This window comes from Marmota monax, unplaced genomic scaffold (assembly GCF_021218885.2).
Source record: "Marmota monax isolate L192 unplaced genomic scaffold, Marmota_monax_Labrador192_F-V1.1 WCK01_AAM20220418_F8-fsc00442, whole genome shotgun sequence".
Classification (NCBI taxonomy): Eukaryota; Metazoa; Chordata; class Mammalia; order Rodentia; family Sciuridae; genus Marmota; species Marmota monax.
The window spans coordinates 113,486-127,645 of NW_026692662.1; the positions used below are offsets into that span (position 1 = coordinate 113,486).

The 14,160-nt window shown below is 38.4% G+C and overlaps 1 protein-coding gene across 1 annotated transcript in view; it reads left to right on the forward strand.

Annotated features, from left to right (window-relative positions):
- Positions 1–12,987, forward strand: part of LOC124093900 (zinc finger protein 208-like) — a 62,924-nt gene extending 49,937 nt beyond the window's left edge. The window contains exons 5-6 of the mRNA XM_058579924.1: positions 7,120–7,180; positions 7,743–12,987. Of these exons, the coding sequence (XP_058435907.1) occupies positions 7,120–7,180; positions 7,743–11,337 (3,656 nt within the window). The 3' untranslated portion in view covers positions 11,338–12,987. The remainder of the gene's footprint in view (positions 1–7,119; positions 7,181–7,742) is intronic.
- The last annotated feature ends 1,173 nt before the right edge of the window (positions 12,988–14,160 follow it).

Sequence of the window (14,160 nt, forward strand, 5' to 3'; positions counted from 1 at the left end):
AGAAAAACTTGTGAGCCATAACTTTAGAGACATCTATATATTTGTTTGTTTGATTTGAATTATTTAGATCCATTTAATTCTTTAATTTTCAATTGATGAACACTCATTTGTTTAAATGCCAATTTAATACCAAGTATACAATATGTAGATGTAAGAGAGGCCTGTTTAATTGGAAATGTCAGGTATAAAATCCAGTAACCACGATGAACACTGAAATTAAGGTTTCAGATAGTCCTGTTTTTGTCCTTGATGGTTATTGACATATTCCAAACAAAACCATGTTTATATCCTTCTAAGATTTTATTAAAAGAAGTTTTTGAATGTATTTGAGAGTTAAGTCTGGAGAATTTGGCCTTTGGACAAAGACAGAATGTGAAAACCTTCATAGTTAGATAAAGCAAGACTGATAAGAAAAAATACATTAACATATAGAATATTTTAAAACTTACTCTACAAAATACTAACTTCTTTATTACATCAGATTGTACCTTTAGCTCATATGAGAGCCAGTTGGAAGACTGAAATTCTTAAAAAAGAAAGAAAAAAAGAAAGAAAAAGAAAAAAAATCTTCTATTTGATCATTGTTTTCATTGGACTTGTTTTAGGACTTTAAGAAAAAAAGCTCCTAATAGGTTATGTTTTGTTATTCTCATTTCCTTTGTTGTGCTGAGTGTCTAACCCAGGGCAGTAGTTCTCATATATTCTCAAATTGTCCCCCCCCCCATTTGTATTAGTATATTAGTTATATGTGATATTAGGGTTTGTTTTATTTATTTATCTTTTTGCTGTCAGGGATTGTACTCAGAGGAACTTTACCACTGAGCCACATCCTGGGCCCTTTTTATATTTTATTTTTAGACCATCTCCCTAACTTGTTTAGGGCCTCACTACATTGCTGAGGCTGGCCTCAAACTTGCATCCTCGGCCTCAGACTCCTCGGTTGCTACTGTTACAGGTGTGTACCTCCTTGCCTGGCTAATGTTGGGTTTTATTTTTTACATAATGTGCAAGCATTAGGTTGGTGTAAGTTACTCCACTTCAGTCCCCAGTAATTTTCCTTTCTCTCCTACTTTCTTTCTGTTTCCTTACCTCTATTCACTAGACTTCCTACTATTATTTTTTTTTTTTCAAATTTATGCTTTGTGGATCAACATAATGGTGGAATTCTTCATGATATGTCATCTATGTGCGTAGGATGATCTGTTCAACTCCACTCCAGTGTTCTCTCATTTCCTGTTTCTTCCCTTATCTCAGTCTCTGTCCTCTTCTTCACCTCCCTCTCTTCTATTTTCACGGGATCCTGCCTACCCCACTTTTTGTCCTGATTTTGCTCTAGCTTCCACATATGGGAAAGAAAACATTCAGCATCTGAGTTTCTGGCTCTCACTTATTTCACTTAGTATGTTGTCTTCCAGTTCTACGCATTTTCATGCTAATGACATACTTTCATTTTTTATGACTGAGCAAAATCCCATTGTGTATGTGTACCTCATTTTCTTTATTCTTTTTTCTCTTGATGGCATCCTGGGCTGGCCTTGGATTCCGGGAACTGTGGTGTGACTTTATCACTGTAGCATGTTGATGTTGCACAGGGCGCTCAGGCTGCTCCCTGCAGGATGGTGCTGAGTCCCAGGGTTTGCAGTAAGGACTGAGGTGCATCATGAAGTTATGTGAAATTTGAGGCTGTTCCAGGGTCACGTTTGTTCTGCTTCATTTTCCCTGTTTCCATGTAGAGCAGCTCCACTACTATTTGGCTGACCTTCTTCTCCCTGAGGCTGCTGTCATTTCTCTTCTACATGGTGTTCCAGGTACCATTACTGCACCCTTGATTACACCCGACTTGAAGTGAGCTTTGTACTCATGAAGTGCTAGTCAGACTGCTGTTCTCGTTTTCAAAGTCCTGTGGTATTCTGGGTCCCTCGTAATGTTGAATGACATTTTCAATTTCTAAAAAGGAATCATCACCCGGGATTCTGATGGGTTTAAATATAATTGGTAGTTTCTTTGGGAGTATCACCACCTTAATAACATTAAACCTTTGGTCCATGAGCATAGAATGGTATTTATTTGGATGTTGAGCTACTTCCACCAAGCATTACAGTTTAGAAAATAAGTTTTATAATTTTCTATTTGCTATTTATTATGTATGTATTATATATTATTATTATATTGTTTATTCTTCTATATTTATTTTTTGAGTGTCATTGTAAATGAACTTTTTAAGTTCCATTTCAGAATTTTATGAGTAAAAAGTTGATTTTTTTTGATTATTAAATTTATGAGTTTTGTTTATTAATTTTTTCACTCCTGACCTTGGGAACACGTCTTCCTCTTGGGTGCTTCCAGGTTTTGAAAATCATGAATGCTGGTGCGCTGAACTTTGTAGGGCAGGATGTCATGTGGACCTACATTGTGAACTCATTTGGGTTTCCCCAACTTTGCGAAATGGCTTAGGGTCCAGGAGCCACCGCTCTGACACGTGAGATAGGGTTGATCACTTCAGCCTGTGACAGTTGAGTGGCTGTGGGCCTGTGAGGAGGTTTGTGTGAGGCCTCTTTGTGTTAGAGCCCTGGGACTTCTCAGGTATCGATCTCCCCCATGTCGAAGGCTTTCTGGTAGGTTCAGCAGTGAAGAAACCCTGTCAGATGTCCTTTTCCACTTGTAGTAGAGACTGTAGGGAGCAGGAAGCCAGAAATACAAGGCAAATGGGCACTGTGTCAGGCAGTCACTGTTGATGGGGTGAGAGGTGGTGAAGGTGGTGAAGCGTGCAGAGGTGTCCCTCTCTCCTCCTGTCTTGGTGCCTGTGGCAGCTGTCTCAGCCCATGAGTGGGTCTGAGTTTTTACCTTTCCCACCTTTATATGGTGGAGTCCTTGGTTTTGCCTCAGTATCTGGTGCTGTGTTAGTCAGCCCTGAGGTTTGGAATGCTGTGATTTTGTTCCTGGCTTCCCTGGGAGCCCCCCTCTTGCTGTGTTGTCTAGAAGTAGTGAGAGCAGGAATCCTTGACTTGTTTTTCTGTCATGGAGACAGGGTTTTGTTCTTCAGTGTTCCAGTGTGTCATGATAAGATTAGGGCTTTAGCCCTTCTGACCCTTAGATTTATCATTTCTGGGTGTCTGTGGACTACTCCCCATGCTTTATTATGAAATGCACAGTGACATGTTTTGCACTACATGCTCTGGACACTCTACTGTTCTGGAGAGCAGTCCTGCTGGCCCCTCCTGAGAGTATTTTAGTACCTGATACACAGTCTGCTCTTCCAGTCCTGCCCTGTCCCTTCTCCTCTCTCTTCCTTGCTTCTGGTGACTACTCTTGTACTTTCTGTGAACTCAACTTGTAGCTTCTCTGAGTGAGTTTGTACACACAGATGTCTCTCTGTGCCTGGATTGTTCCACTCAGTGTGGTGTCCATAGTTTCAGTCTCATTGCTGCAAACCATAGGACTGAAAGCCATTTGGTGAAATCAAGTTCATCTATTCTTTCATGAATCACATGGATGGAACAATATCCCCCAAACCATTCCCAAATCCATTGTTGTGAGATTGTGCTCTAGTGTTGTGAGATTGTGCTCTGCATTGTCTTCTAAGAATGGGTGAGGTTCACCTCTTCAGGGCTTTGGTCCATGTAGATTTCATGTAGGCATGTGCCGTGAGGGGAGGGTCTGACTTCACGCATTGACATGAACACACAGTTTCCCAGCCATTCATTTTCTTGAATTTTTTGTTTGCTGTGCAACATTTTTTTCTTCTTTTTCTGCATGGGTCAGCAGTGTCCTGGTCCCCCATTTTCCCCTATTGTTTTATATGTCTGCCTTTAAACCAGTGCTACTCTGTCTTTGTTAGTATACTTGGAGGAGGTTTTGAAAGCTGGAAATGTGGTGCTCTGCAGTTTATTTTTTTTCTTCTGTTGTTAATTTTCTTGTGTTTCCATGTGAACATTAGAATGATACTTCTTACTTTTATGTAAAAAATGTCATTGTTATTTAGAAAGTGATTGAACTGACTTCATGGTTAATTTTTGTGTAGATTACAATTCCTTTTGCTTGCAAATACCAAATATCTTTACATGTATCATTTCCCTGAAGTAGTTTGTAGTTTTAGTTGTGTCAGATTTTGTTGATAATTTCTTAACCTTTTTTTTTTTTTTTTTTTTGGTTAACGTGGTTTCCTGCTCCTGCTGCATGTCCTGGCTCTTTTCCATTTCAGTTGTGCATTTATTCATATCACTATGCACCCACACCCTCTAATGTCCCATCTATTTCAGGCTACTTTTTGATACATTTTCATCTTTTAAATGCATTTGAATTTCTCATTCTTTGTTATTGCTTACTCTTCTTATATAAAAATCTTTTTTTTCTATTTCTCTAGAAAAAAACATTTTGAAACTGTTTTAGTTTTGTATTTCACACCAGAATGTCTAATGAGTTAACATGTGTGCAAGTAATGAGGAAAATAATGCATTTTTTCAGTTTAATACCATTTTGTGTTGACTCATCTTTAAAATTGCGTGTGAATGTTTCCACTTCTCAAAAATGCATTCTGTCATGAGTCAATTTTTTATATGAATTTCAAACCACTGAAAGCTTTCTTTTCTCTTGGTCCCTCTTATGGTTCATCTCTTTGCTAACTATAAAGAAAGGAACAAAGAAGGCTTGTGGGGAGCCACTCCAAACACACACACACACACACACACCTTTAAATCCTGATGCACCAAGAGGATCCGAAAGATCACTGTAGTCTGGTGTAATAGTGGCATGACTGGTGACTCGGTCTTTTCCCTCTTTCAGATAATAACGTATGGCACTGGGAGTGGCCCTAGGAATAGGGTGCACCCAGAGGGTGCACTGTTCCCTTGTAATCCTACTTCTTGCCTCATTTGAATGGCTTCTTCCCATTAAAAGGGTTTAGCACCTGCTTCTCTCTCTTTCCATGGACCTCTAAGGTCAGAGGAGCCATGACAGGACTGAAAGGAAAAGGTATTTCTGTCTCTGATTATTTTGTGCAGCCCAGTTCACTGGACTGGGTGTTTTAGTCATGGAATACAACAGAGACTTACCCATATAATGCAGAGGCAAGAAAGAAGTGGCTGCTCCTCCTAGCACCATGTTTATTTATCTCCCAAGTTACATAGCTTGTTGTTACCATGACTACATTATGATTTAGTCTTACTTTAATCCCAAGTGCTAACTAACTGACATAAGGTCCAGGTTCATATAAACACAGAACCCCTTTTCTCTAAGGACATCACCATAGAAATTAGATAGTGAGCCTGTATAGTTATCTTAATAGCTTCAAAGAGAAATTGCTGGACATTCCAAACACAGGAAACAGAGCTCCTGTAACCGCCCCCCCCCCCAGCCCCCAGGAGTTTGCTCACCAGAAGAATGCTTCCCTGTACATTTCCACGGTCAGAATACCTACAGGTAACTCTATGCTAGCTGTGTCCAATAGTATTATTTAAAGTTCTTTATTTATACTCAGGTGTCACTTAAACATTCTGGTAGTTTATATTTAGGCGGCCTCACCATTGCACATACACCACAGTGTATTCACAGGGTCCTAGAAGGAATGGCTGTTACATACTAGGCTGTCTCATGTAAGTGCTTCCTAGGGTCCAGCCCCACACAGCATTTCACTTAACAAGCTACCAAAATTGATCATGCATTAGGTTTGTTTGCACCACCGTCACTACAAACACTGCAATAATCCCTTTTCTATTGATAACCATTTATATGTAGCCCATTATTATCCAAAAATATCATTGACCAAAACATCATGTGGCACATGACTGTATATGATGTAAGACAACAATCTGCTATCTAGAACATATTGACAGGTGTTACACATTTCTTATTCTTATTGGGCTTGGACAAGTACCTTCCATTGATGACTAGGAGTTTGGTTTGTGAAATGTCAGAAAAGTATTTGGCACTTTTCCCATTATATTTTGATATTAATTTGAAGAGATTACAAGTTGTTTATTGATGATTGTTCTTGTAATTAGTAGGTTACATTTGATCTGGAATAAAGCACCAATATATTCTAATTGGTTGTCTTGGTTGTAATCACACAGGTTGAGCTCAATCCCCCATTGCCATGTTGTGACCACCTCAATGAAATGTTGCCTATCATGAAAGCTCTTAGACTTTGTTTTCAGAGGGTTCTTTTTCTTTTTTTTAATGGATTGGTGATCATTGATCGTGGAGGTTCTATATTGTATGAGTGGGACAAAATAATACAATTTCCAGAGTAAAGCAATCATTCATCACTGCGACTCTGTGTAAATGCTTAGTTTGGTGAGATCCTGTCCAAATCTTTACCTCCTTCTATCAGCTAAAGTACAACTTTGTCAGTAGGCCTTTCTCAGGATAGGTACTGACAGGAGAACTAATCTTAGGTCTCTTCTGCACATGATATAGTAAGGCTTCATTATTCCATGTATTAGACATTCATCCTAAAAAGATCTTAGGGGTGACTCAGTAGCATGCCTGAACTAAAATTGAGAAGGAATTTTCCTCTGCTGATGCTTTCCTGATAGTTCAGTTCTTATATTGGAATGCCTGATTGGGGAATTGAGTGCAGACATAGTACAAGTTTAACAACCATATCATAGACTGAATATTTGGAGATCACAATTGTGAGAGCATGTCACATATTAAGAATAGAGCCCTCATGCTGACTTTCTGTCCTGGCCTGCACTACATTTTTGTGGGGTATTTTAGAATTCAGTGGTCTTCGAGGATGTGGCTGTGAAGTTCACCCAGGAGGAGTGGGCTTTGCTGGAACCTTCCCAGAAAAGTCTCCATAGAGATGTGATGCAGGAAGTCCTTAGAAACCTGGCTTCTATAGGTAAGGATGATGTTTCATTACATAATCAAGGATAGAGCACCTGGGAGGTGTTTTTTTTTTTTTTTTTCCTTCATGAATTTGGAATGTGGGAAAGGGTGTACTTAGGGGAATAAATTGGGTCTAATGACATTGCCCTCTGCAGCATAAATAAAATCCTTTTTTCCCTCTTTTTAAATCTTTTTAAATGGGTGCAGTATAGTTGTCCAAATTGTAAATCCCATAATGCATTCTGAAATCATGATGATTCTAATGACTTTTCTGGGACTACATTTCAGGAGACACATGGGAGGACCAGAACATGGAATATCAGAATACAAATACTGAGAGAGACATAAGGTAATTTGTACTCATATGAGGAAACCAAGTGCTTTGAGGGAATTCTAGCACATCCTATAATTCTACAAATAAGCAAGAAAAACAAGCATGAGATGAATTATTCTTTTTACACCAAAATGAACTTTAATGTAAGGTAATTGTTTACTGTTTTAAAAAATTATTGACTTATTGACAATCTCAAAAAACTTCATTTATGATAGCACTGCTTTAGTAGCAGTTGTGGTGAAGCAGTCTTATAAAGTAATTGTTACATTGACTTTCAAAGAGCATATAGTGTAGACATGACAGAAATCCCATACTTTCCCTGATATTGGTAATATAAGTCCAAAGCCTATTAATAAATGTAAAAGTATTAATTACCCAACCATAAATTGTGCTTATAATTTTTTTTTTTTTTTACAGAAGTCATATGGTAGGCTCTGGAAAACTTTGAAAAGGTACTCTGTGTAAAAACCTTCAGTGAGATTCCAAATCTTAGTCTTAAAGGAACATTTCTGCTAGTCAGTTCATGTGAAAGCAATATGTGTGGCCAGGTCTTCACATGTCACGTTTTCCTTAATAGGCCCATCTTATCTCACTCTGCAAACAAACCATATGAGAATGAGGAGTGTGGAAGAAAGCTATATGAATATAAAGAGAAGAGAAAATCCTCCATTTCTTTCACAAGTGTTCCATGCCACGTGTCAGAGCACAGTGTAAATGGACCTAATGGAGGTCTGACATTTGGAAGAGAGTTCAGTTGTTCCAGGTGTTTTCAAAAATATCAACCATCTCATACTGGAGAGCAGCCACCTGGATGTAAGCAATGTGGAGGCGCCATTACTATTTCAAATAACCTTCAAATGCATGTACAAACTCCTACTGGAGAGATGACTTACAGATGTAAACAATGTGGGAAAGCCTTCACTCATTCATATTCTCTTCAAATACATAAACAAACTCATACAAGAGGAAAGCACTATGAATGTAAAGAATGTGGTAAAGCCTTCAGTAAATTCTCCTACTTTCGAATACATAAACAAACTCACACTGGAGAGAAGCCCTGTGAATGTAAACAGTATGGTAAAGTCTGCACATGTTCCTCTGAACTTCAAGTACATGAACGAATTCATACAGGAGAGAAGCCATATGAATGTAAGCAGTGTGGTAAAGCCTTCACTCGGGCTTTTCACTTTCATTCACATGAAAGAACTCATACCGGAGAGAAGCCTTATGAATGTATACACTGTGCAAAAGCCTTCTGTACGTCCTCTTCTCTTCATATACATATACGGATTCATACAAGAGAGAAGCCCTATGAATGTAAGCAGTGTGGGAAAGCCTTTCTTTCTTACAGTACACTTTGGAAGCATGAACAGATTCACACTGGAAAGAAGCCCCATGAATGTAAAGAATGTGGTAAAGTCTTCACTTCTTCTTATGAACTTCAAGTACATATAAGAACTCATACAGGAGAGAAGCCATATAAATGTAAGCAGTGTGGCAAAGCCTTCATTCGGTCATCTTGCCTTCATTCACATGAAAAAACTCATACTGGAGAGAAGCCCTATAAATGTAAACAATGTGCAAAAGCCTTCACTACATCCTCTAAACTTCAATTACATGAAAGAATTCATACTGGAGAGAGGCCCTATGAATGTGAACAATGTACAAAAGCCTTCACTTGTTCTTCTTCCCTTCGGATACATAAACGAACTCATACCGGAGAGAAGCCCTATGAATGTAAGCAGTGCGGCAAAGCCTTTAGCTCACCTGGTACCCTTCGCATACATAAAAGAACACATACTGGAGAGAAGCCCTATGAATGTAAACAATGTGGGAAAGCCTTCACTCGGTTATCTTACTGTCACTCACATGAACGAATTCATACTGGAGAGAAGCCCCATGAATGTAAAGAATGTGGTAAAGTCTTCACTTTTTCCTATGAACTTCAAGTACATAAAAGAACTCATACTGGAGAGAAGCCATATAAATGTAAGCAGTGTGGCAAAGCCTTCATTCGGTCATCTTGCCTTCACTCACATGAAAAAACTCACACTGGAGAGAAGCCCTATGAATGTAAACAATGTGCAAAATCCTTCACTACACCCTCTAAACTTCAAATGCATGAAAGAACTCATACTGGAGAGAGGCCCTATGAATGTGAACAATGTACAAAAGCCTTCACTTGTTCTTCTTCCCTTCGTACACATAAACGAACTCATACCGGAGAGAAGCCCTATGAATGTAAGCAGTGTGGCAAAGCCTTTAGCTCATCTGGTACCCTTCGAATACATGAAAGAACTCATACTGGAGAGAAGCCCTATGAATGTAAACAATGTGGGAAAGCCTTCGCTCGGTTATTTAACTGTCACTCACATGAACGAACTCATACTGGAGAGAGGCCCTATGGATGTAAACAGTGTGGTAAAGCCTTTTCTTCATCTAGTAAACTTCACAAGCATGAGCAAATCCACACTGGGAAGAAACTCTATGAATGTAAACAATGTAGTAAAGTCTTCACTTGTTCCTCTGAACATCAAGTACATAAACAAACTCATATGGCAGAATGTAAACAGTGTGGAAAAGCCTTCACTACGTCCTCCAAACTTCAAATACATGAAAGAACTCATACTGGAGAGAAGCCCTATGAGTGTAAACAATGTACAAAAGCCTTCACTTCTTCCTCTTCTCTTCAGCAACATAAACGAATTCATACCGGAGAGAGGCCCTATGAATGTAAGCAGTGTGGTAAAGCCTTTACCCAGTCCTCCATCCTTCACTCACACAAGAGAACTCATACTGGAGAGAAGCCCTATGGATGTAAACAATGTGGGAAATCTTTCTCTCAGTCCTCTACCCTTCACGCCCATGTACAAATTCATACTGGAGAGAAGCCCTATGAATGCAAAGAATGTGGCAAATCCTTCACTGCCTTCTCTTCCCTTCGAAAACATAAACAAATTCATACAGGAAGGAAGCCTTATGAATGTAAGCAATGTGGGAAAGCCTTTAGTTCAACTGGTACACTTCAAGCTCATGAAAGAAATCATACTGGGGAGAAGCCCTATGAATGCAAAGAATGTGGAAAAGCCTTCACTGCCTTATGTTACCTTCGAAAACATAAACAAATTCACACTGCAAATAAGCCCTATAAATGTAAGCAATGTGGCAAAGCCTTTATTTCATCTACTAAACTTCACAGACATGAAAGAACTCATACTAGGGAGAAGCCCTTTGAATGCAAAGAATGTGGAAAAGCCTTCTCTGCATTTTCTTACCTTCAAAAACATAAACAAACTCATACTGGAGAGAAACCCTATGAATGTAAGGAATGTGGCAAAGCCTTTAGTTTATCTAGTACCCTTCACAGACATGAAAGAACTCATACTGGGGAGAAGCCCTATGAATGTAAGCAGTGTGGCAAAGCCTTTAGTGCATCTGGTACCCTTCGCATACATGAAAGAACTCATACTGGGGAGAAGCCCTATGAGTGCCAAGAATGTGGAAAAGCCTTCACTGCCTTCTCTTACCTTCAAACACATAAACGCTCTCATACTGGAGAGAAGCCCTATGGATGTACAAAATGTGATAAAGTCTTCACTAGTTTGTTTAACCTTCAAATACATAAACGCTCTCATACTGGAGAGAAGCCCTATGAATGTAAGCAATGTGGCAAAGCCTTTAGCTCATCTGGTACCCTTCGCACACATGAAAGAACTCATACTGGGGAGAAGCCCTATGAGTGCAAAGAATGTGGAAAAGCCTTCACTGCCTTCTCTTACCTTTATAAACATAAGCAAACTCATACTGGAGAGAAACCCTATGGATGTACAAAATGTGGTAAAGCCTTCACTAGGTTGTTTAACCTTCAAATACATAAACGATCTCATACTGGAGAGAAGCCGTATGAGTGTACACAATGTGGTAAAGCCTTTACTACTTTGTCTAGCCTTCAAATACATAAACGATCTCATACTGGAGAGAAGCCCTATAAATGTAAGAAGTGTGGCAAAGCCTTCACTTGGTTATCTAACCTTCACTCACATGAAAGAACTCATGCTAGAGAGAAGCCCTATGAATGTAAGCACTGTGGGAAAGCCTTCACTCAGTCCTCTATTCTTCAGGCACATGAACAAATTCATATGGGAGGGAAGCCCTATGACTCTAAGCAGTGAAACAAAGCCTTCACTAAGTACATTGAGTTTTGTACACATGAAGGAATTCATGGTAGAGAGAATCCGTATAAATGTAAACAATGTTCAAAAGCCTTCACTACTTTAACTACCCTTCAAATACTTAAACAAAATCATACTGGAGAAAATCATGATCCGTGTGAACACTGTGGGAAAGCCTTTTGTTCATCCAGTTAACTTTGCTCACATGAACCAACTCATAGGAAAGAAGTCTTATGAATGTAAACACTGCATGAAAGACTTTGCTTCACCCGTTGAACTTCACTCCCATGAAAAAACTCATACTGGAAAGAATGTTTACATGGGTATGTAAACATTGTGGTAAAAGCTTTAGATGTTCTGTTTATCTTCATGTTCCTGAGCAGACTCACAATGGAGAGAATCTATGAATGTAAATAATGTGTTAAACCATCATGGTGGGGTCGTGGTTCAGTGGTAGAGCATTTGCCTGGCATGTGAGGCACTGGGTTTGAGTCTCCTCACCACCTATAAATAAATGAATAAAATGAAGGTTCATCAACATCTAAAGAATTTTTAAAAATAAAAGGAAAAATCTTCATGTTTTTTTTCCCCCTTTCCCTTCAAATACATGAACAATCTCAATGGAGAAGGGCCCCATGAGAATAAATGGTGTTGTAAAGCCTTCAGTGGTTTGAATTATCTTCGAATACATGACAAAACTCATGCTGGGGTAAAACCTTGTGAATGTAAACAATGTGGGAAAACCTTCACTTATTACAGTGGGCTTTAGACACACAAAAATATATTGGAGAAGAGCTCTGTGAATGTAATGATGTGGTAAAGCATTTATTAGTTGTGTATATCTTCATGTACATGAATGAACTTATTGGAGAGAGACCTCCAATAAGTACTTTTACCTCATGTAAACAATGTGGTACAACTTTTGCTCATTCTAATTCAGTTTGAAAACTCATACCAGAGAGAGACTGTATGAAAACAGTCTGGAAAAACTATCAGGATTGTCACTCTCTTTCAAGGGTGTAGACACACTCATACTGCAGAGAAAACATGTAAATGGAAGCAATGTAAAAAATGTTTCCTTATTCTTTTTTTCTCTCTCTCTCTCTATATATGTTTGTTTTAGTTGTAGTTGGACACAATGTCTTTATGTTATTTACTTATTTTTATGTGGTGCTAAGATAGAACCCAGGGCTTCACATGTTCTAAGTGAATGCTCTACTGTTGAGCCATAACTCCTGCCCTCCTTTATTATCAGCTTCAAATTATAAATAGATTCATACTGGATAGAAGCCTAATGAGAGTCAACAATGTGAAAAAGCCTTCAATTAATCTTGCTATTTTCAAATATAAGAACGAACATTGTATATAAAAAGCAAATTCTTTATTTGTTGCAGTGGCATTCAAAAAACATGAAATAACTTGTATTGGAACAAAGCTATATTGATGTAAACAATCAGAACAAACATATATTAATGTAAACCCCTTTGGTGCAGTTCCTCTAATAATCGTTAAAGAAATGGTAATGTAGCAATGCTATTTGAATTCAAAAATTCTGGCAAATGATCCAATTTTCCTCATCATCTTCAAGTGGAGGATTCACACTACAAAAACTCTGAACATTAACGAAGTGGTCAATCATTTTTTCCTGTTGCTTTTAATGCCATTTTACTCATAGTGGAAGAGAAACCCTCTAAATGTGTGATATTTACTTCTTATACATAGAAGGTAGTGGAGCAAAGGAAGGTGTGAAAATGTCCAATTTTATGGTTCCTTTGAAGAACATAAAACTGTTGCACAGGTTGAGAAACTCTGAACCAGAAATCTGATAGAGCCTTCACACATTCCAGTTTTATTTATGTTTCAGATTTCCATTTCACTCACAAAAATACCAGAGAAAATTCAACCTAATAGAGGGAAGATTTATTTTGGCTCATGGTCATATAAATTTCAGTCTATCATCGACTGAACACCTTGCTTTAGGCCTGAGGTGAAACAGAACATAATATGTGATGGCGTAGTAGAGAAGGACTTCTTACCTCATGACAGCTGGGAAGGAAGAGAGAGAGAGGGAGAGAGATATGAATGAATTAAGTACATCACTAGTTGCCTAACAAGTTTTTATTGTGCAGACTGTAGTTGTGGCCTTTCTATTTTCAGTGCTTCTACTTCACTTGATAGTGTAGTGTGCACTTGTGATAGGGTTCACATCATTTGTGCCTAATGTTCCAGGTACTGATTTTGAAAGGAAGATGAAGCAATGGTGCTAGCTTCTGATAAAGCATGGGAGAGGCTCTTCTGAGGGCAAAATCCCTAGTCAGTGTGTGGGCTTTTTTTTTTTTTTTTTTTTTTTTTTTTAGCAAACTGTTTAACAGCATTCCAAAGGTCTTATGAGAAGGATTGATGGCCTTAGACAAAAATCACTTTGCATTTTGTACAAAGCTTAATAGCAATGAATCACATTTCCTGAAGATTGAGATGGTGACTTCCATTGTAGGTTATTGGGCAGCAAAACTCTTTCACCTAACCACACAAAACATGAGCACTACTGGGGATAAGGGGAATATATTACCTGTTCAATCTGAAAGTTTGCATGAATACCCTAAAATTTTCAGAAGCAATTTTTGTAGAGAGAAGAGTAGTTATGTGTAGAGCGCGGTTTTAAAAACTTAATTATAACAAATGACTTGGCTTAACAACACCCTTGAATGCTACTTGCTATGCCAGTATCTCAACAATTATGCTGATCCCTTGGTATCAAGGTACAGGATGGTTCTTCCCCACCCCTCTTTGTTGTTTGTAAGTGTCAAGAATAAATATGAAGTG